General features: G+C 36.9%; 1 protein-coding gene across 1 annotated transcript in view; it reads left to right on the top strand.

Annotated features, from left to right (window-relative positions):
• Window positions 1-21,018, top strand: part of col11a1b (collagen, type XI, alpha 1b) — a 132,353-nt gene that overhangs the window by 51,719 nt on the left and 59,616 nt on the right. The window contains exons 9-11 of the mRNA XM_049476727.1: window positions 12,050-12,109; window positions 14,123-14,164; window positions 15,623-15,685. Coding sequence (XP_049332684.1) covers window positions 12,050-12,109; window positions 14,123-14,164; window positions 15,623-15,685 — 165 coding nt within the window. The remainder of the gene's footprint in view (window positions 1-12,049; window positions 12,110-14,122; window positions 14,165-15,622; window positions 15,686-21,018) is intronic.

The following is a 21,018-nucleotide window of genomic DNA, read 5'->3' on the forward strand; positions in this document are numbered from 1 at the left end:
GTGCTGTGTTTTGTAGGATTTCTGTGCTGTGTTTTGTAGGGTTACTGTGCTGTTTTGCAGAGTTACTGTGCTGTGTTTTGCAGAGTTACAGTGCTGTGTTTTGCAGAGTTACAGTGCTGTGTTTTGCAGAGTTACAGTGCTGTGTTTTGCAGAGTTACAGTGCTGTGTTTTGCAGAGTTACTGTGCTGTGAGTTCTAAAGTTACTGTGCTGTGTTTTGTGGAGTTACTGTGCTGTGTTTTGCAGCACAAAACACAGCACAACAACTGTGCAAAACACAGTGCAGTGCTGTGTGCAGCTACAGTGCTGTATTTTGCACAGTTGTTGTGCTGTGTTTTGCAGAGTTACTGTTGTGTTTTGCAGAGTTACTGTGCTGTGTTTTACACAGTTGTTGTGCTGTGTTTTGTAGAGTTAGTGTGTTGTGTTTTGCAGAGTTACTGTGTTGTGTTTTGCCCAGTTGTTGTGCTGTGTTTTGCCCAGTTGTTGTGCTGTGTTTTGCCCAATTGTTGTGCTGTGTTTTGCCCAGTTGTTGTGCTGTGTTTTGCCCAGTTGTTGTGCTGTGTTTTGCCCAGTTGTTGTGCTGTGTTTTGCCCAATTGTTGTGCTGTGTTTTGCAGGGTTCTTGTGCTGTGTTTTGCCCAGTAATTGTGCTTTGTTGTGCCCAGTTGTTGTGCTGTGTTTTGCCCAGTTGTTGTGCTGTGTTTTGCCCAATTGTTGTGCTGTGTTTTGCAGGGTTCTTGTGCTGTGTTTTGCCCAGTAATTGTGCTTTGTTGTGCCCAGTTGTTGTGCTGTGTTTTGCCCAGTTGTTGTGCTGTGTTTTGCCCAGTTGCTGTGCTGTGTTTTGCCCAGTTGTTGTGCTGTGTTTTGCCCAGTTGTTGTGCTGTGTTTTGCAGGGTTATTGTGCTGCGTTTTTCCCAGTTGTGCTGCGTTTTGCATGGTTACTGTGCTGTGTTTTGGGGAGTTCTTGTGCTGTGTTTTGCCCAGTTGTTGTGCTGTGTTTTGCCCAGTTGTGCTGTGTTTTGCATGGTTACTCTGTTGTGTTTTGCATGGTTACTCTGTTGTGTTTTGCATGGTTACTCTGTTGTGTTTTGCATGGTTACTCTGTTGTCTTTTGTAGAGTTACTGTGTTGTGTTTTCAGAGTTACTCTGCTGTGTTTTGGGGAGTTCTTGTGCTGCGTTTTGCCCAGTTCTTGTGCTGCGTTTTGCCCAGTTGTTGTGCTGCGTTTTGCACAGTTGTTGTCTTGCGTTTTGCATAGCTGTTGTGCTGCGTTTTGCCCGGTTACCGTGCTGCGTTTTGCTCAGTTACTGTGCTGCATTTGGCCCGGTTTCTGTGCTGCGTTTTGCCCAGTTTCTGTGCTGCGTTTTGCCCAGTTTCTGTGCTGCGTTTTGCCCAGTTTCTGTGCTGCGTTTTGCCCAGTTTCTGTGCTGCGTTTTGCCCAGTTGTGCTGGGTTTTGCATGGTTACTGTGCTGTGTTTTGGGGAGTTCTTGTGCTGTGTTTTGCCCAGTTGTTGTGCTGTGTTTTGCCCAGTTGTTGTGCTGTGTTTTGCCCAGTTGTTGTGCTGTGTTTTGCCCAGTTGTTGTGCTGTGTTTTGCCCAGTTGTTGTGCTGTGTTTTGCCCAGTTGTTGTGCTGTGTTTTGCCCAGTTGTTGTGCTGTGTTTTGCAGGGTTATTGAAGGTTAGATTTGCAGGGTTATTGGGATGAGATTTGCAGGGTTATTGGGGTGAGATTTGCAGGGTCGTTGGGGTGAGATTTGCAGGGTCGTTGGGGTGAGATTTGCAGGGTCGTTGGCGTGAGATTTGCAGGGTCGTTGGCGTGAGATTTGCAGGGTCGTTGGCGTGAGATTTGCAGGGTTATTGGGGTGAGATTTGCAGGGTCGTTGGCGTGAGATTTGCAGGGTCGTTGGCGTGAGATTTGCAAGGTCGTTGGCGTGAGATTTGTAGGGTTATTGGGGTGAGATTTGCAGGGTTATTAGGGTGAGATTTGCAGGGTCATTGGGGTGAGATTTGTAGGGTTATTGGGGTGAGATTTGCAGGGTTATTGAGGTGAGATTTGCAGGGTTATTGGGGTGAGATTTGCAGGGTTATTGGGGTGAGATTTGGAGGGTTATTGGGGTGAGATTTGCAGGGTTATTGGGGTGAGATTTGCAGGGTTATTGGGTAAGATTTGTAGGGTTATTGGGGTGAGATTTGCAGGGTTATTGGGGTTAGATTTGTAGGGTTATTGGGGTGAGATTTGCAGGGTCATTGGGGTGAGATTTGCAGGGTTATTGGGTAAGATTTGTAGGGTTATTGGGGTGAGATTTGCAGGGTCATTGGGGTGAGATTTGCAGGGTTATTGGGTAAGATTTGTAGGGTTATTGGGGTGAGATTTGCAGGGTTATTGGGGTTAGATTTGCAGGGCTATTGGGGTGAGATTTGCAGGGTTATTGGGGTGAGATTTGCAGGGTCATTGGGATGAGATTTGCAGGGTTATTGATGTAATTTTTGCAGTGTCTTTGTCCTTGGTTTTGTCTACTTTTTTCTTGCGGTGATTGTGGTGTGGTTTGCGTTTTTTTTATTAAATCAACTTTTAAAGGCAGTTTCCCAGACAAGGTTTAACCCTAGTATTTTTTGCAATAGAAAAGACTTCATTTTTATATACAGCTCTGAAAAAATCAATTTTATTAAAATTGCTATTTTGCTATTTATAGGTTTATGTTTGAATAAAATGAACATTGTTGTTTTATTCTATAAACTACAGACAACATTTTCCCAAATTACAAATAAAAATATTCTCATTTAGAGCATTTATTTACAGAAAATGAGAAATGACTGAAATAACAAAAAAGATGCAGAACTTTCAGACCTCAAATAATGCAAAGAAAACAAGTTCATATTCATAAAGTTTTAAGAGTTCAGAAATAATCAATATTTGGTGGAATAACCCTGATTGTTTTTTAATCAGTTTTTTTCATGCATCTTGGCATCATGTTCTCCTCCACCAGTCTTACACACTGCTTTTGGATAACTTTATGCTGCTTTACTCCTGGTGCAAAAATTCAAGCAGTTCAGTTTGGTGGTTTGATGGTTTGTGATCATCCATCTTCCTCTTGATTATATTCCAGAGGTTTTCAATTTGGCAAAATCAAAGAAACTCATTATTTTGCTGTGTTAAATGCTCTCTTTTTTTCGGAGATACAGTGTTTTTGTGGGTTTAGTTTTACATTATTTACACTGTTTTTGTAGTGGTCTATTTCAACTATATTGTGATGTATTTTGCTGCAATATGTTGGGATGATTTAGTACTTACAGAGTTTATGCAGAGCTGTTGTATATTTTAAGGATTTTAATGTTATTGTGGTGTGTTTTACTGCAGTATGTTGTGCAGTGTTATTGTGGAGTTTTTATGCAGATTTATATTGTTTTTGCTGGTATTTTTAAATAATTGGCATTGTGGTCTGATTTATAGAGTTATTGTGGTCTGTTTTAGTAGTGTTTTGTCGTTTTTGTTTTTTTAATTTTCGTATTATTGTGCCTTGTTTTAGAATATTAATGGGGTGTGTTTTGCAGTAGAACACTGGTATGTTTTGCTGAGTTAATTTGAAGTGTAGAGCAGTGTTACTGTTGTTCTGCAGTTTTATATTTGTTTTGTATTTTACACTGATCATTTGGCCTGTTGTTTTAAGTGTTAATGTGATTTGTTTTTAGGTATTACAGTGGTGTTTCTAAGTATTAGTGTGGTAAGTTTTTAAGTATTTATGTTATTATTATGGTCTGTTTTTAAGAATTAGTGTGATATGTTTTTAGGTATTATTGTGGTGAGTTTTTAAGTATTAGTGTGGCAGTTTTTTTTAAGTATTATTGTCGTTGGTTTTATGGTATTATTGGGCTTTGTTTTTAAATATTAGTGTGGCGAATTTAAGTGTTTTGAAGAATTGTGTGTTTTTAGTATTTGTGTGGTGTGTAAGTATTATTGTAGTGGATTTTAGTGTTATTATGATGTGTTAAGTATTAGTATGATATCTTTTTAAATATTAGTGTAGTGGGTTTTTAAGTATAAGTGTGGTCTGTTTTTAACTATTATTGTGGGGTCTTAGTTTTATTGTGATCAGTTGTAGTATTAGTGTGATGTCTTAAGTAGTAGTGTGGTGTATTTTTAAGTGTTATTGTGGTCTGTTTTTAAGGAATTAGTGTGTTATGTTTTCATGTATTATTGTGCTGTATGTTTATGCTTTAATGTGGTGTGTTTTTTAAGGATTATTGTTTTAGTGTTAGTGTGGTGTATTTTTAAGGGTTAGTGTGGTGTGTTTTTAAGTGTTAATGTGGTGCATTTTTAAGTGTTGGTGTGGTGTATTTTTAAGTATTAGAGTGGTGTATTTTAAGTATTAGAGTGGTGTATTTTAAGTATTAGTGTGGTGTATTTTTAAGTATTAGTGTGGTGTATTTTTAAGTATTAGAGTGGTGTATTTTTAAGTATTAGAGTGGTGTATTTTTAAGTATTAGAGTGGTGTATTTTTAAGTATTAGTGTGGTATGTTTTAAGTATTAGAGTGGTGTATTTTTAAGTATTAGAGTGGTGTATTTTTAAGTATTAGAGTGGTGTATTTTAAGTATTAGTGTGGTATGTTTTAAGTATTAGAGTGGTGTATTTTTAAGTATTAGAGTGGTGTATTTTAAGTATTAGTGTGGTATGTTTTAAGTATTAGAGTGGTGTATTTTTAAGTATTAGAGTGGTGTATTTTAAGTATTAGTGTGGTATGTTTTTAAGTATTAGAGTGGTGTATTTTTAAGTGTTGGTGTGGTGTATTTTTAAGTATTAGAGTGGTGTATTTTTAAGTATTAGAGTGGTGTATTTTTAAGTATTAGAGTGGTGTATTTTTAAGTGTTAGAGTGGTGTATTTTTAAGTGTTGGTGTGGTGTATTTTTAAGTATTAGAGTGGTGTATTTTTAAGTATTAGAGTGGTGTATTTTTAAGTATTAGAGTGGTGTATTTTTAAGTGTTGGTGTGGTGTATTTTTAAGTATTAGAGTGGTGTATTTTTAAGTGTTGGTGTGGTGTATTTTTAAGTATTAGAGTGGTGTATTTTTAAGTATTAGAGTGGTGTATTTTTAAGTATTAGAGTGGTGTATTTTTAAGTATTAGTGTGGTATGTTTTAAGTATTAGAGTGGTGTATTTTTAAGTATTAGAGTGGTGTATTTTTAAGTATTAGTGTGGTATGTTTTTAAGTATTAGAGTGGTATGTTTTTAAGTATTAGAGTGGTGTATTTTTAAGTATTAGAGTGGTGTATTTTTAAGTATTAGAGTGGTGTATTTTTAAGTATTAGAGTGGTGTATTTTTAAGTATTAGTGTGGTATGTTTTTAAGTATTAGAGTGGTGTATTTTTAAGTATTAGAGTGGTGTATTTTTAAGTATTAGAGTGGTGTATTTTTAAGTATTAGAGTGGTGTATTTTTAAGTATTAGAGTGGTGTATTTTTAAGTATTAGAGTGGTGTATTTTTAAGTATTAGTGTGGTGTATTTTCAAGTATTAGAGTGGTGTATTTTTAAGTATTAGTGTGGTGTATTTTCAAGTATTAGAGTGGTATGTTTTTAAGTATTAGTGTGGTGTATTTTAAGTATTAGAGTGGTGTATTTTTAAGTGTTGGTGTGGTGTGTTTTTAAGTATTAGAGTGGTGTATTTTTAAGTATTAGAGTGGTGTATTTTTAAGTGTTGGTGTGGTGTATTTTTAAGTATTAGAGTGGTGTATTTTTAAGTGTTGGTGTGGTGTATTTTTAAGTATTAGAGTGGTGTATTTTTAAGTGTTGGTGTGGTGTGTTTTTAAGTATTAGAGTGGTGTATTTTTAAGTGTTGGTGTGGTGTATTTTTAAGTATTAGTGTGGTGTATTTTTAAGTATTAGAGTGGTGTATTTTTAAGTATTAGAGTGGTGTATTTTTAAGTGTTGGTGTGGTGTATTTTTAAGTATTAGAGTGGTGTATTTTTAAGTGTTGGTGTGGTGTATTTTTAAGTATTAGAGTGGTGTATTTTTAAGTGTTGGTGTGGTGTGTTTTTAAGTATTAGAGTGGTGTGTTTATAAGTGTTGGTGTGGTGTATTTTTAAGTATTAGAGTGGTGTATTTTTAAGTGTTGGTGTGGTGTATTTTTAAGTATTAGAGTGGTGTATTTTTAAGTGTTGGTGTGGTGTATTTTTAAGTGTTGGTGTGGTGTATTTTTAAGTGTTGGTGTGGTGTGTTTTTAAGTATTAGAGTGGTGTATTTTTAAGTGTTGGTGTGGTGTATTTTTAAGTGCTGGTGTGGTGTGTTTTTAAGTATTAGAGTGGTGTATTTTTAAGTGTTGGTGTGGTGTATTTTTAAGTGCTGGTGTGGTGTGTTTTTAAGTATTAGAGTGGTGTATTTTTAAGTGTTGGTGTGGTGTATTTTTAAGTGCTGGTGTGGTGTGTTTTTAAGTATTAGAGTGGTGTATTTTTAAGTGTTGGTGTGGTGTATTTTTAAGTATTAGAGTGGTGTATTTTTAAGTGTTGGTGTGGTGTATTTTTAAGTGCTGGTGTGGTGTGTTTTTAAGTATTAGAGTGGTGTATTTTTAAGTGTTGGTGTGGTGTATTTTTAAGTGCTGGTGTGGTGTGTTTTTAAGTATTAGAATGGTGTATTTTTAAGTGCTGGTGTGGTGTGTTTTTAAGTATTAGAGTGGTGTATTTTTAAGTGTTGGTGTGGTGTATTTTTAAGTGCTGGTGTGGTGTGTTTTTAAGTATTAGAGTGGTGTATTTTTAAGTGTTGGTGTGGTGTATTTTTAAGTGTTGGTGTGGTGTGTTTTTAAGTATTAGAGTGGTGTATTTTTAAGTGTTGGTGTGGTGTATTTTTAAGTGCTGGTGTGGTGTGTTTTTAAGTATTAGAATGGTGTATTTTTAAGTGTTGGTGTGGTGTATTTTTAAGTGCTGGTGTGGTGTGTTTTTAAGTATTAGAGTGGTGTATTTTTAAGTGTTGGTGTGGTGTATTTTTAAGTGCTGGTGTGGTGTGTTTTTAAGTATTAGAATGGTGTATTTTTAAGTGCTGGTGTGGTGTGTTTTTAAGTATTAGAGTGGTGTATTTTTAAGTGTTGGTGTGGTGTATTTTTAAGTGCTGGTGTGGTGTGTTTTTAAGTATTAGAGTGGTGTATTTTTAAGTGTTGGTGTGGTGTATTTTTAAGTGTTGGTGTGGTGTGTTTTTAAGTATTAGAGTGGTGTATTTTTAAGTGTTGGTGTGGTGTATTTTTAAGTGCTGGTGTGGTGTGTTTTTAAGTATTAGAATGGTGTATTTTTAAGTGTTGGTGTGGTGTATTTTTAAGTGCTGGTGTGGTGTGTTTTTAAGTATTAGAGTGGTGTATTTTTAAGTGTTGGTGTGGTGTGTTTTTAAGTATGAGTATGGTGGGTTCTTGCAGTCTTCTTTTGTTATTATGGGCATTATTATTAAGTTTTGTTTTGTAGTTTTATTTGGAGTTGTTATATTGTCATGTTTTCCAGGTTTTATTGTGTAGCAAAAAGTTTTTCACAGTTATCTTTGATTTCATTTTTGCTGTATTAATGTAAGTAATTTATAATGCTGGTGTGAGGTGCTTTGAGGCTTTATTTTATCTTGAACTGATTTTGTGGTGAAAAGGTTTACAGCGTTATGATTTTTTGTGTGTTATTGATGTTGTGATATTGTGTTTTACTGTATTATGTACGGGTGATTTAAGTGTTACTTTAGAGCTATTGTGTGTTTTAATGTATTATTATTATGTGTTTTCTAAAGTTATGGTGTTTTTATAGTGATTTTTACATTGTTTTATGCTGTTTTAAAAAAAAAATAATTTTCAGAGTGAAGAGTTTAGTGGTGTTATTGTGGTGTTTTTGTTGCAGTGACACTGTGGTGTGTGTTTGTGATTTTTGTGGAATGATTTTCAGTGTTACTGTGAATTATTATGCAGTGATATTTTTTGCAGTGTTATTGGGATTATCCTTGATATTATTGTTTATTATTATTGAGTGTTTCCCAGTGTTACAGTGTTAATTTGATATGTTTCACTGTGTGATTTCTTCAGTGGTTTTATTTAGTTTTGCAGTGATAATTTTAATATATTCACACTGATATTGCTTTATGTTTTTGCAGGGCTTTTTGTGTGTATTTCTGTATTTATTAGGGTTATTTAAGAATTGTTATTGTGGTGAAATTTGCACTGTTTTTCCAGGTGAGTTTGGATGTTATTTCGAGGTGATTTACAGTGTTAATCTTTACTGTGTAGTATTATAGTGGTGTGTTTTACAGTAAGTGTTCTCTAATTGTGTTAGGGTAAATTTTACAGTATTTAATTAGTGATAAATAGTGTTGTGGTGTGGTGTTGTTTGTGCATTTTGGATTGTAGATATTTAATATTTATATCTATATTTATATGTATTTATACATTTATAGAAAGTTGCAATGTTATTTTTATGTTTTTTGCTTTGTTATTGTGTTTTATTTGCAGTGATTTGTGGTGAGTTTCAGTGAATTATTTCATAATTTACAGTGTTTTGCAGTGTTTTACTGCATTATTTCATATTTTACAGTATTTTGCTGTGTTTTATCACGTTATTAAATTGCAGTGTTATGCCGCATTATTTTGTAGTTTACACTGGCAGCATTTTAGGGTGTTTTTTCATAATTTGCAGTTTTTTAGTGCTTTTTTTATAATTTACAGTGTTTTGCAGTGTTTTGGTGCATTGTTTCATATTTTACAGTGTTTTTTCAGTGTTTAACTGTATTATTTCATAAGTTACAATGTTTTGCAGTATTTTACTGCATCATTTCATAACAGAGTGTTTTACTGCATTTTAGTGCATTATTTTATACTTTAAAGTTTTTTACTGCGCTATTTCCTAATTTACAGTGTTTTGCAGTGTTTTTGTGCTGTATTTTGTAATTTACAGTGTTTTGCAGTGTTTTTGTGCTGTATTTCATATTTTACAGCATTTTGCAGTGCTTTACTGTGCTATTTCATAATTTTCAGTGATTTAAAGTGTTCTACTCCATTATTTCATAATTTGCAGTGTTTGCAGTGTTTTAGTGTATTTTGTAATTTACTGTGTTTTATTGTGTTATTTTATAAATTGCAGTGTTTTACTGAATTACTTTGTAATTTACAGTGTATTGCAGTGTTTTACTGTGCTATTTCCTGTTTTGCAGTGTTTTATGCATGATTTTGTAATTTACATTAATTAGCAGAGCTTTGTGTTATTGTGTGATTTACAGTGTTTTGCAGTGTTTTAGTGCCTCTTTCCTAATTTACAGTGTTTTACAGTGTTAGTATGTTATTTCATATTTTACAGCATTTTGCAGTGCTTTACTGTGCTAGTTCATAATTTACAGTGTTTTGCTGCATTATTTTGTAATTTACAGTCATTTGCAGTGTTTTATTGTGTTATTTTATAAATTGTAGTGTTTTACTGCATTATTTAATAATTTACAGTGTTTTGCAGTGTTTTACTGAATTATGTCATAATTTACAGTGTTTTGCAGTGACAGGGTGCTTTGTATTGTGGAGTGTTATTGTGAATTATTTGTCAGTGACTGTTTAATATTTTGAGAGTATTTTCAGAGTTGTTTTAGTGTATTTTGCAGTGTTATAGTGGTGTGATTTTCTTGTGTTTTTAGTGATATTTTGATTGGATTTGGTTACTGTAGTGTTTTACTGCATTATTTAAGTTATTTACAGTGATATTGTGATATTGTGATGTATTTATGCATTGTAGAAAACAATGTTGTAGTTGTCACTTTGGGAATTAGCTAACTTATTTTAATCCCTCATTTTTTCTGCAGATTTTCTGCAGGGTTTATACTTAAAATAATCATATTTTTTGGTTTAGTCTTATCTAATGTTTTCGTGCTTTATTTCAATCAATCAATCAATCAAATTTATTTGTATAGCGCTTTTTACAACTGGTGTTGGCACAAAGCAGCTTTACAGAAACATGATTACAGGACAAAGAATCAGGCAAAACATTAAACATAGAAAATACAGAATACAGAACCCCCAGTGAAAAACTCCCTCAGAGCTGCAGGAGGAGGAAGAAACCTTGGGAGGACCAAGACTCACATTAAAGGGGGGACCATCCTACCACTGATCAAACGGCTTTTAAATAGAATTTTAAAAAGTCTTTCATACATCCACATAGGTTTTATATATTCAGGTGTATAGCAGCTCCACTAATGGCTTATAGAGTAAGATGGATGATGAGCAGCTGATCTGTGGTGGTGATGGAGAAGAGCTGACTTCAGAAACTTCCATCAGTCTGGCCGGACAGGAGACGCGAGAGCCTGAGGGTCCAACATCCCTCGGTATCGGGTCAGACAGGTGGGCAGGTAGTAACTCGGAGGAAGGCAGAGAGATGGAATTAGTTTTGACTGGATTTATGTAAAATAGAGAATATAAAATATTATCAGAGTGTGGCAAATGACTCCGGCAGAACTGAATAAAACAGCCTAACTAAAGGCAGAGAGCCAGAAGGTAACATAGACATGGAGGCGCCCTGAAACACCAGCATCCACCCACTCCACCGTCCACAAACCTGAGTGACCGTGTGCAGTGGGAGAACAGCAGCACCAGCATCTCAGTTTACCCACAATTCATCTGTCCAGGAACCCCTGAATCTGCAGCCTTATCTAAAGGGAAAAACATTAATTACCAAAAGCTAAACTAAACAAGTAAGTTTTCAGTCTAGACTTAAAGATTGAGACTGTGTCTGAGTCCCGAACATATTCGGGGAGATTATTCCAGAGTTGAGGCGCTTTATAAGAGAAAGCTCTTCCTCCTGCAGAGCTCCTCTGAATTTTAGGAACTACTAATAAACCAGCACCCTGAGATCTGAGTAATCGCGGTGGTTCATAACAGGAGATGAGGTCTTGTAAATACTCAGGAGCGAGTCCGTGTAGGGCTTTATACGTTAACAGGAGAATTTTATAGTCTATGCGGAATTTGACTGGAAGCCAGTGCAGTGCTGATAGTACTGGACTAATATGGTCAAATTTTCTAGTTTTAGTAAGGACCCTGGCTGCAGCATTTTGAACTAGCTGAAGTTTATTTAAGTTACTGCCGGAACATCCAGACAGTAGCGCATTACAATAATCTAGCCTTGAGGTAATAAGGGCATGTACTAATTTTTCTGCGTCATGCAGTGATAGGGCATTTCTTAGCTTGGCGATGTTACGGAGGTGTAGAAAAGCTGTTCTAGTTACATTAGATATGTGTTTATCGAATGCTAGATCTGAATCTATGATAACTCCAAGGTTTTTAGCTGCTGAACCAGGGGTGGCTGAGAAGTCAGCCAGATTTAGCATTAAGTCTGATAATTTATTTCTAGCAGCTTTGGGGCCTAATAGGAGAACTTCTGTTTTTTCACTATTTAATAGGAGGAAGTTGTGCGACATCCATGATTTTACATCTTCTACACAATCCTCGATTTTCTTTAATCTCACTCTGTCATCAGGTTTGGCTGATATGAAGAGCTGCGTGTCATCCGCATAACAATGAAAATTCACATTGTGTTTTCTAATAACTTTGCCCAGTGGGAGCATATATAATGTAAATAATAATGGTCCTAATATAGAGCCTTGTGGAATTCCATATCTTACCTTGGTATAACTGGAAGACATATCATTTATCCTCACAAACTGATAGCGATTTAAACCATGCTATTATTTCATAATTTACAGTGTTTAGCAGAGCTTTAGAGTGTGATTTTGTGATTTACAGTGTTTTAGTATGTTATTTTACAGCATTCTGCAGTGCTTTACTGTGTTTTACAGTGTTATACTCCATTATTTCATCATTCACAGTGTTTTATTCCATTATTTTGTCATTTAGCGTTTTGCAGTGTTTTATTGTTATTTTATAAATAAATAAATAAATAATTAATTAATTAGTAATAAATAATTGTTAAATATAGTATAAATGAATGTTCAGAAGGAGCTCACTGATGGTCTCTGTATTTTGTACGGTACTGTTGTGTTTAGTGGGTGTTCAGTGTGGTTGGTGTGGAACGTCTGTGTGACTGATGTTCTCCTGTGGTTCTGCTGGTTCTGTAGGTGGGTGGAGCTTATGGAGGTGAGAAAGGACAGAAGGGAGAACCTGCCGTCATCGAGCCGGTAAGATCCAGATAACTTATTATAAAATTTATTTAATCATCATTTTAAATTAATCAGATTTATAACTGTGCTCTGGAGATTTTACCCAACTGAGCAATAGGTTTTAAAGAACACATTTGTGGGCGGAGCTTGGAGAGGGGGCTTGTATTAGACACTTAATAAGCTGATAAATAATATGAATATGATATATGATAAATACCCTATTGTGCACCGCCCACTGATAAATGGATGTCATCCTATTGATGAATTTTAGTTTTTGTACTACTCTAACTGTTAATTTCTCGCTGTGCTACACTGTAAACTCGTAAGTTGTTTGAACTCGAATGAAATAAACCTGTTTTACGTAAAATTTGATTTTTCTAATCAATACTCAACTATTTTGAGTTAGACTCAGTAACATGACCGAGTTCCAGTAATTCAATTCCAATTTAATTCAAATTAAATGTTATTTATATAGCACTTTTTACAACAAAGGTTGTCACAAAGCCGCTTTACAGGAAAAACAGGTCCACGCCTCTTATGAGCAGCACCACAGAGATGCCAAAGTATGTGACTTTTTGAAGGGCTAATTTGAGGCAGGATGTGATGAGATGTTCAGCACTGTTGCTGCTACTCTCTCTAGGCGTGGTAAAGTCCTGTAAAGATGACTGTAAGAGCACAGCACATGCAGAATGATCAATGAGGTGAGGAAGAATCCTAGGAAGAGTGTCAGCTGAACACTGAATACAGAAATCTCTGGCACATGCTCACATTTTTATTGACAAATCAATAAATACAATAAGGAAAATATTAAATAAGAATGGAGTTTGTAGGAGGACACCACGGAGGAAGACACTGCTGTCCAAAAAAAATACATTGCTGCACGTTTGAAGTTTGAAGCCAAAGAGCACCTGGATGTTCCACAGCAGTACTGGATAAATATACTGTGGACAGATGAAACCAAAACTGAGTTGTTTGGAAGGAAAACACACAACGCACAGCACACCATCATCAAAACCTCATCCCAACTGTGAAACATAGTGGAGGGGGCATCATGGTTTGGGGCTGCTTTGCTTTGGTGTCTCAGGGTCTGGACGGATTTTGCCGCCATCAACGGAAAAAATCAACAGAGTTCCCAAGTTTACCAAGTTTACATTTTGCAGTAAAACTTAAGACCATCTGTCCTCCAACTGAAGCTCAACAGAGGATGGATGATGCAACAGAACAACGACCCAAAACATAGAAGTAAATCAACAACCGAACGACTTCAACAGAAGAAAATAAATAAATACTCCTTCTGGAGAGTCCTGACCTCCTGAACCCAACTGAGATGCTGCAGCATCATGACCTCAAGAGAGAGATTCACACCAGATATCCCATAATATTATAGCTGAACTGAAACAGTTTAGTGAAGAGGAATGATCCAGAATTCCTCCTGACCGTTCTGCAGGTCTGATCTGCAGCTACAGGAAACCATTGGTTGAGGATTTTGCTGCTAAAGGAGGATCAACCAGTTATTAAATACAAAGATTAGATTAACATGAAATATTAACATGTTGTGTTCAGTAAAATCATGTAAATGTATATATATTGTTTGTGTGGTTTTAGTTGAATCAGACTGTGTTTGTCTATTGTTGTGACGTAGATGAAGATCAGAACACATTTAATGATTAATTTATGCTGTTGGATCAGTTAGTTGATGTTCTGATTGGTCGAGCTGGGCTGGTTTTCACTGCTCTGGCAGAACCTGGGCTGGGTCGGTTCCTCAGCGGTTCCTCTGGGTCAGGAGAGCAGGTATCTGGGAAGCTTTTAGGAAAGAACAGAGCGGTTCTGTTCTCTAATCCAGACCAACACCTTTAAAATCTCACTGTCCGAACACACGTGTGAGTTTTGGCAGTGCGTGACCTTTCGTCAGGTTCTGAAAGTGTGGAAAATGTGCCGAGTTCTTCCGTCAGATTTACAGCCGGCGGCCCGTAAAGCTACTGTATCCACTTTTTCCCCTCTCACTCCTCCTTCTGCTTCATTCTTTCACAGGGAATGCTTTTAGAAGGACCCCAAGGACCTCCAGGACCCTCCGTAAGTATATCAACATCATTTTCCCACGATAAAGATCAGAGACAAGATGCCCTAAACCTTTAAACCAGGGCCACACTCTGAGTGTCTACAGATCCTTAAAAAAAACATAAAATATTTAACATTATCTATCAAATAAAAGAACTAAATTAGTCTTAAAATGTCTGAAATCCACATTTCAAAGCTCCTCAAAACACAAAAAAACAGTGAAAACAATGTTTGCACAGCAAATTTTATATCCAAGTTGTGTCCATCACTTATTTTAGTTAGCGGTGATGTTAAACCGGCTAAATACCAGCACTTAGCACAGTTAGCAGCTAATGCTAATGCTGCTCCAGTAGTGCTAGCTGGGGTTGGCAGCAGGCTACAGTCTGACAATACACACCTTTGAAAAGTGAAAGAGCTAGCACTTAGCATTTAGTGTGATGTGGTTAGCAGGTACTGTTAATAATGCTCCAGTAGTGGTAGCCAGGGTTAGCAGTAGGCTACAGTCAAAAAAAATGCTCAACTCTGAATGGTGAAAGAGCTAGCACTCAGCATTTAGACATTACATTTTAAAATCTTTTATATCTCATGTTCAGTTGTTTCTATCTTTTTTAAAGATGGAGAACAGACAGAAATAGTCACTGACTAATCGACTAATCAAAAAAATAATAATCAGATTAGTCGACTACCAAAATAATCATTAGTTGCAGCTCTACTAGATACAGAAAGTATCACACTTTCTTTATTAAACCAATAAAAATCTCTGTTTAAGGGACTTTTCCCCAAACCGTGAATCCTGTGTCAGTTCTAATTCATATAAAAAAGTCATTAGCATAAAAGGAGGAGGACCTGTGGTTATTCTACTTTAAAAACTGATATATTCTAACTTTTATTATGAAATAATGCTTAAAAAAAGTCTGTATCACATAATTTAAAACAAAGAGTTACAAAAACAGTAATTAGATAAATAATCCTATAATATTAATACTTTACTTTATATCACATTTATATAAAAGCAAGAAGATCTAAGAGGCTTTTTATCTACTAGATTTTGTTTCAGTTAGATTTAGATTGTGAGATGATTAATACTAATATTACACATATTATTCAGCTTTGGATTCTTATACAATAAATAATATCTTATTATTATTTATATTACATTAAACAAAAGCTAACCTCTTGTGGCCTCGTAATAAATATAGTACTAAATGATGGCTGCAGACAGTGTGGTATTTATTGGTCTGTATTTTATCTCGTGGTTTATATAGAGTTAATATGATTTCATGGTCAGCAGAAACTCTGTATCCAGCACTGAGGCTCTGAAACTGATCTGTTTTATAGATTTAAGATTAAATAATTCAGTTTTAAAGCTTCATTAAGTAAACACCTTTTACTTAAACCCACCAAATATTAAGCTATCTGGTCCAAAGCCATTTACATATTTATGATGTATATTGATTTATATTCTCTGTACAGGGTATCCCGGGAACCCCGGGTGTCCAGGGAGCTCCAGGACCTCATGGAGATCCAGGAGAGAAGGTGAGTTGAGCGATTTCTGATTATTCTGGATTATTGGTGGATTATAAGCTGCTGTTTAACAGTAGAGCTCCAGTGTTCTCACTGTGACGGGTATATTTTAATGTTCTTCATAACCGATCAAATGATTTAGGGCGTGTCAGTGTCTTTTGTATTGTGAGAGCGCAAAAAGTAGAACTTGTGCATCTCAAAACGCCCAAAAGTCATGTACTAATTCTCTTAATTAATGATGGGTGTGGTTAATTTTGGGCGTAACGTGAAATAAATTATAAATCAATCAGAGTGTCTTTTTAAGAGCTCATCATTCCCTTTAAGAGTAGAACCAGGTGAGCTCTGACTTTGGTGGATTGCTATTTTAACGGTGCAGCTACCTGGAGTAAGTAGTGGGGGTATACATGCACTGAGGTCGTGCAACGTGCACGGCGCTCCTGCATGTCTAAGATACGATTGGGCGGCTGACTGTTGACTGATGTCAGGGTTTAAATCAGTCATTGGCGCACCTGTATTTCCTGCCGACAAGATCAAGATAGAAACACACCAGAAATTTACCTAAACAAACCTCAATTCCAGACCACCACACTTTATTTTAACAGTGCAGGCGCTAGGCGTAAAAATAGACTGTTTACGGGGTTTACCGTATTTTTTGCACTATAAGTCACACCGGATTATAAGGCCCACAATCAATGAACGTCTATTTTCTGGTCTATTTTCATACACAGAGCACACTGCATTTTAAGAGCTTGCACACCAAAGCATCATAAGAATCTCCATTCTCGAGAGTTCCTTAGATAAAGAAAGAAATTCCAGTTTGCGGTTCTTTGTTAAACGTTAAAAAGACTCTGATGCTCCTAGACAAACTTTAATTCAGTAAAACGACTAGATTAAGAGGTGTGTTACAGACGTTACAGACTTTCAGCTCTGATCTGGATTATATTTATTTAAACGCTGCAGTTTTATGTTTTTAGTCGCCTGCTTGTCCTGCTGCAGCTTCAGGCTCATTTGTTTGGTCCGCAGCCATGGCGACGGAGCTTCCAACTCACTGGAGCTCAGCTCTGATTGGTCAGCCTGGTTTTAATGCATCCAACAACGCAGAAAATCAAACAGTGAAAAGAAAAGAGGACGTTTTCTTATCTGTACTTTGTATCTCTGGTCTGAGTTTTTCCCCTTTGGTTTGGTTTGTTTTCACACAGGCACAAAACTAAATCCACCAAAATGTGCACCAACAAAACATGCAAAATTTGCGTGGATGTAAGCAGTGACCGCTGCATAAATGACCTTTAAACCTAATTGTATACTTCTCAGTTGAACCTACGCCATAACTTATGCGTATCCAGCGAGAGTGCGGTACGCAGCAGAGCACGTTTATACTACTGTGTGCGCGCAGCAGCTCTGCGTTACTCTGCAGTTTAAACTGCGAAGGCAGGAATGTGTGGGTGGGGACGCGGGGCCCTTTGGACGAATCAGAGCTGTGAATATCTGCGTTGCGTAAGGCGTAGTTACATTTCTTTGTAGGCTACAGCGCAAGGATGACGTAGAGGTATAAATTGCGCTTTAGTGTGTGAACAGTTTAGCATAGCGCAGCAGCAACAGAGATTAGCATTAGTTAATAGCTGTAGTGATTATAATAATCTGGGTAATAAATCAGGTTAAACTGCACCTGAACAGCCATTTAGCTCTGTCTCTTTGTGGTTGTTTGGATTTGAACCGCAGTGTGATTACTGTTTTCACACCTGCTCAAACGAACCGCACTAAAGATGCAAATGAGAAGTTCACACCTGTGAAACACATGGTTGTATTTGTGGGCGGAGCCTGAACAGGTCAGTGTTCACCTGTTTCTGCTCTGTCTGGATGTGGAACTCTGAGATCTGAGTTCTGGATTCTGAGCGTCTCTCCTCTGAACTCCAGCCAGAGGTTTATTATTCCTGTCCTCCCCCAGGATTAACCCCTTCCAGTGCATTCTGGGAAAAGAGAGGATGGGCGTCCCCCGTCCCCCAGCACACAAAGAGCCTTCTGTCTGAGAGAGGAAGTGATTACACTCTCCCTCTCTCATTCCCTCTTTCTCTCCTTCTCTCTCTCTCTCTCTCTCTCTCTCTCTCTCTCTCTCTCTCTCTCATTCTCTCTCTCTCTCTCATTCTCTCTCTCTCTCTCTCTCTCTTACTTTCTCTCTCGCATTGTTTCTCTCGATTTTCCTCTCTCTCTCTTTTACCTTTTTGTCTCACTCTTTCACTCTGTGTCTGATCATCCCTGACTCCTGGGAAGGGAAGTGATTACACTTTCATTTTCTTTCTTTCTTTCTTTCTTTCTTTCTTTCTTTCTTTCTTTCTTTCTCTCACACATTCTCTCTTTCTGTCTTTCTCTCATCCTCTCTCTCTCTGTGCCCCTCTCTCTTCTTCCCTCTGACTCTTTCTCTCTCCCCCTTTCTTGCCCCCCATTCTCTTTCTCACCCACTCTCTTTTTTTCTCTCTCTCTCTCTCTTACTCTTTTGCTTTTTTTGTCTGATCATCCCTGACTCCTGGAAGGGGAAGTGATTTCTTTCTTTCTTTCTTTCTTTCTTTCTTTCTTTCTTTCTTTCTTTCTTTCTTTCTTTCTTACCTTCTCTAACTCTAACCCTCTAACTCTTTCTCATTCTCTCTCTCTCTCTCTGTCTGTATCTCTTTTTCTCTCTCTGATCATCCCTGACTCTTGGGGGGGTAATTGTGAAACATACAGTATACACTAGGGGGCGGTGCACTTAGAAATCACTGCACCTTCAGTACACACACACACTATACACACACACACACTATACACACACACACACTATACACACACACACACTATACACACACACACTACACACACTATACACACTATACACACACACACACACACACACTATACACTCACACACACTATACACACACACACTATACACACACACACTACACACACTATACACACACACTATACACACACTATACACACACACTATACACACACTATACACACACACACTATACACACACACACACTATACACACTATACACACTATACACACACACACACACACACACTATACACACACACACACTATACACACACACACTATACACACACACACACTATACACACACACACACTATACACACTATACACACTATACACACACTCACACACTATACACACTATACACACACACACACACACACTATACACACACACACACTATACACACACACACTATACACACTATACACACACACACTATACACACACACACTATACACACTATACACACTATACACACACACACACACACACACTATACACACACACACACTATACACACACACACTATACACACACACACACTATACACACACACACACTATACACACTATACACACTATACACACACTCACACACTATACACACTATACACTCACACACTATACACACTATACACACACACACACACACACTATACACACACACACACTATACACACACACACTATACACACACACACACTATACACACACACACACTATACACACTATACACACTATACACACACTCACACACTATACACACTATACACACACACCACACACACTATACACACACACACTATACACACACACACTATACACACTATACACACACACACTATAACACACACACTATACACACTATACACACACTATACACACTACACACACTATACACACTATACACACACACACTATACACACTATACACACACACACTATACACACTATACACACACACACTATACACACTATACACACACACACTATACACACACACACACTATACACACTATACACACACACTATACACACTATACACACACACACACACTATACACACACACACTATACACACTATACACACACACTATACACACTATACACACACTATACACACTATACACACACACACACACTATACACACTATACACACTATACACACTATACACACTATACACACTATACACACTATACACACACTATACACACTATACACACACACACACTATACACACTATACACACACACACACTATACACACTATACACACACACTATACACACTATACACACACACTATACACACTATACACACACACTATACACACTATACACACACTATACACACACACTATACACACTATACACACACACTATACACACTATACACACACACACACACACTATACACACACACACTGATACACACACACACTATACACACTATACACACTATACACACTATACACACACACACTATACACACTATACACACACACACACACACTATACACACTATACACACACACACACACTATACACACTATACACACACACTATACACACTATACACACACACTATACACACTATACACACACACTATACACACTATACACACACACTATACACACTTATACACACACTATACACACACACTATACACACTATACACACACACTATACACACTATACACACACACACTATACACACACACACACACTATACTCACTATACACACACACACACTATACACACACACACACACACACTATACACACTATACACACTATACACACACACACTACACACACACACACACACACACACACACACACTATACTCACTATACACACACACACTATACACACTATACACACACACTTACACACACACACACACTATACACACTATACACACTATACACACTCACTATACACACACACACTATACACACACTATACACACTATACACACTATACACACTATACACACACACACACACTATACACTATACACACTATACACACACACACTATACACACACACACACACACTATACACACTATACACACTATACACACACACACTATACACACTATACACACTATACACACACACTATACACACACACACACACACTATACACACACACACTATACACACACACACACTATACACACTATACACACACTATACACACTATACACACACTATACACACACTATACACACTATACACGTTACACACACACACACACACACACTATACACACTACACACACTATACACACTATACACACACACACTATACACACTATATACACACACACTATATACACTATACACACACTCACACACTATACACACTATACACACACACACACTATACACACACACACACTATACACACACACACTATACACACACACTATACACACTATACACACACACACTATACACACACACACTATACACACTATACACACACACTATACACACTATACACACACACTATACACAC

Source organism: Astyanax mexicanus, chromosome 4 (genome assembly GCF_023375975.1).
Source record: "Astyanax mexicanus isolate ESR-SI-001 chromosome 4, AstMex3_surface, whole genome shotgun sequence".
Lineage (NCBI taxonomy): Eukaryota > Metazoa > Chordata > Actinopteri > Characiformes > Acestrorhamphidae > Astyanax > Astyanax mexicanus.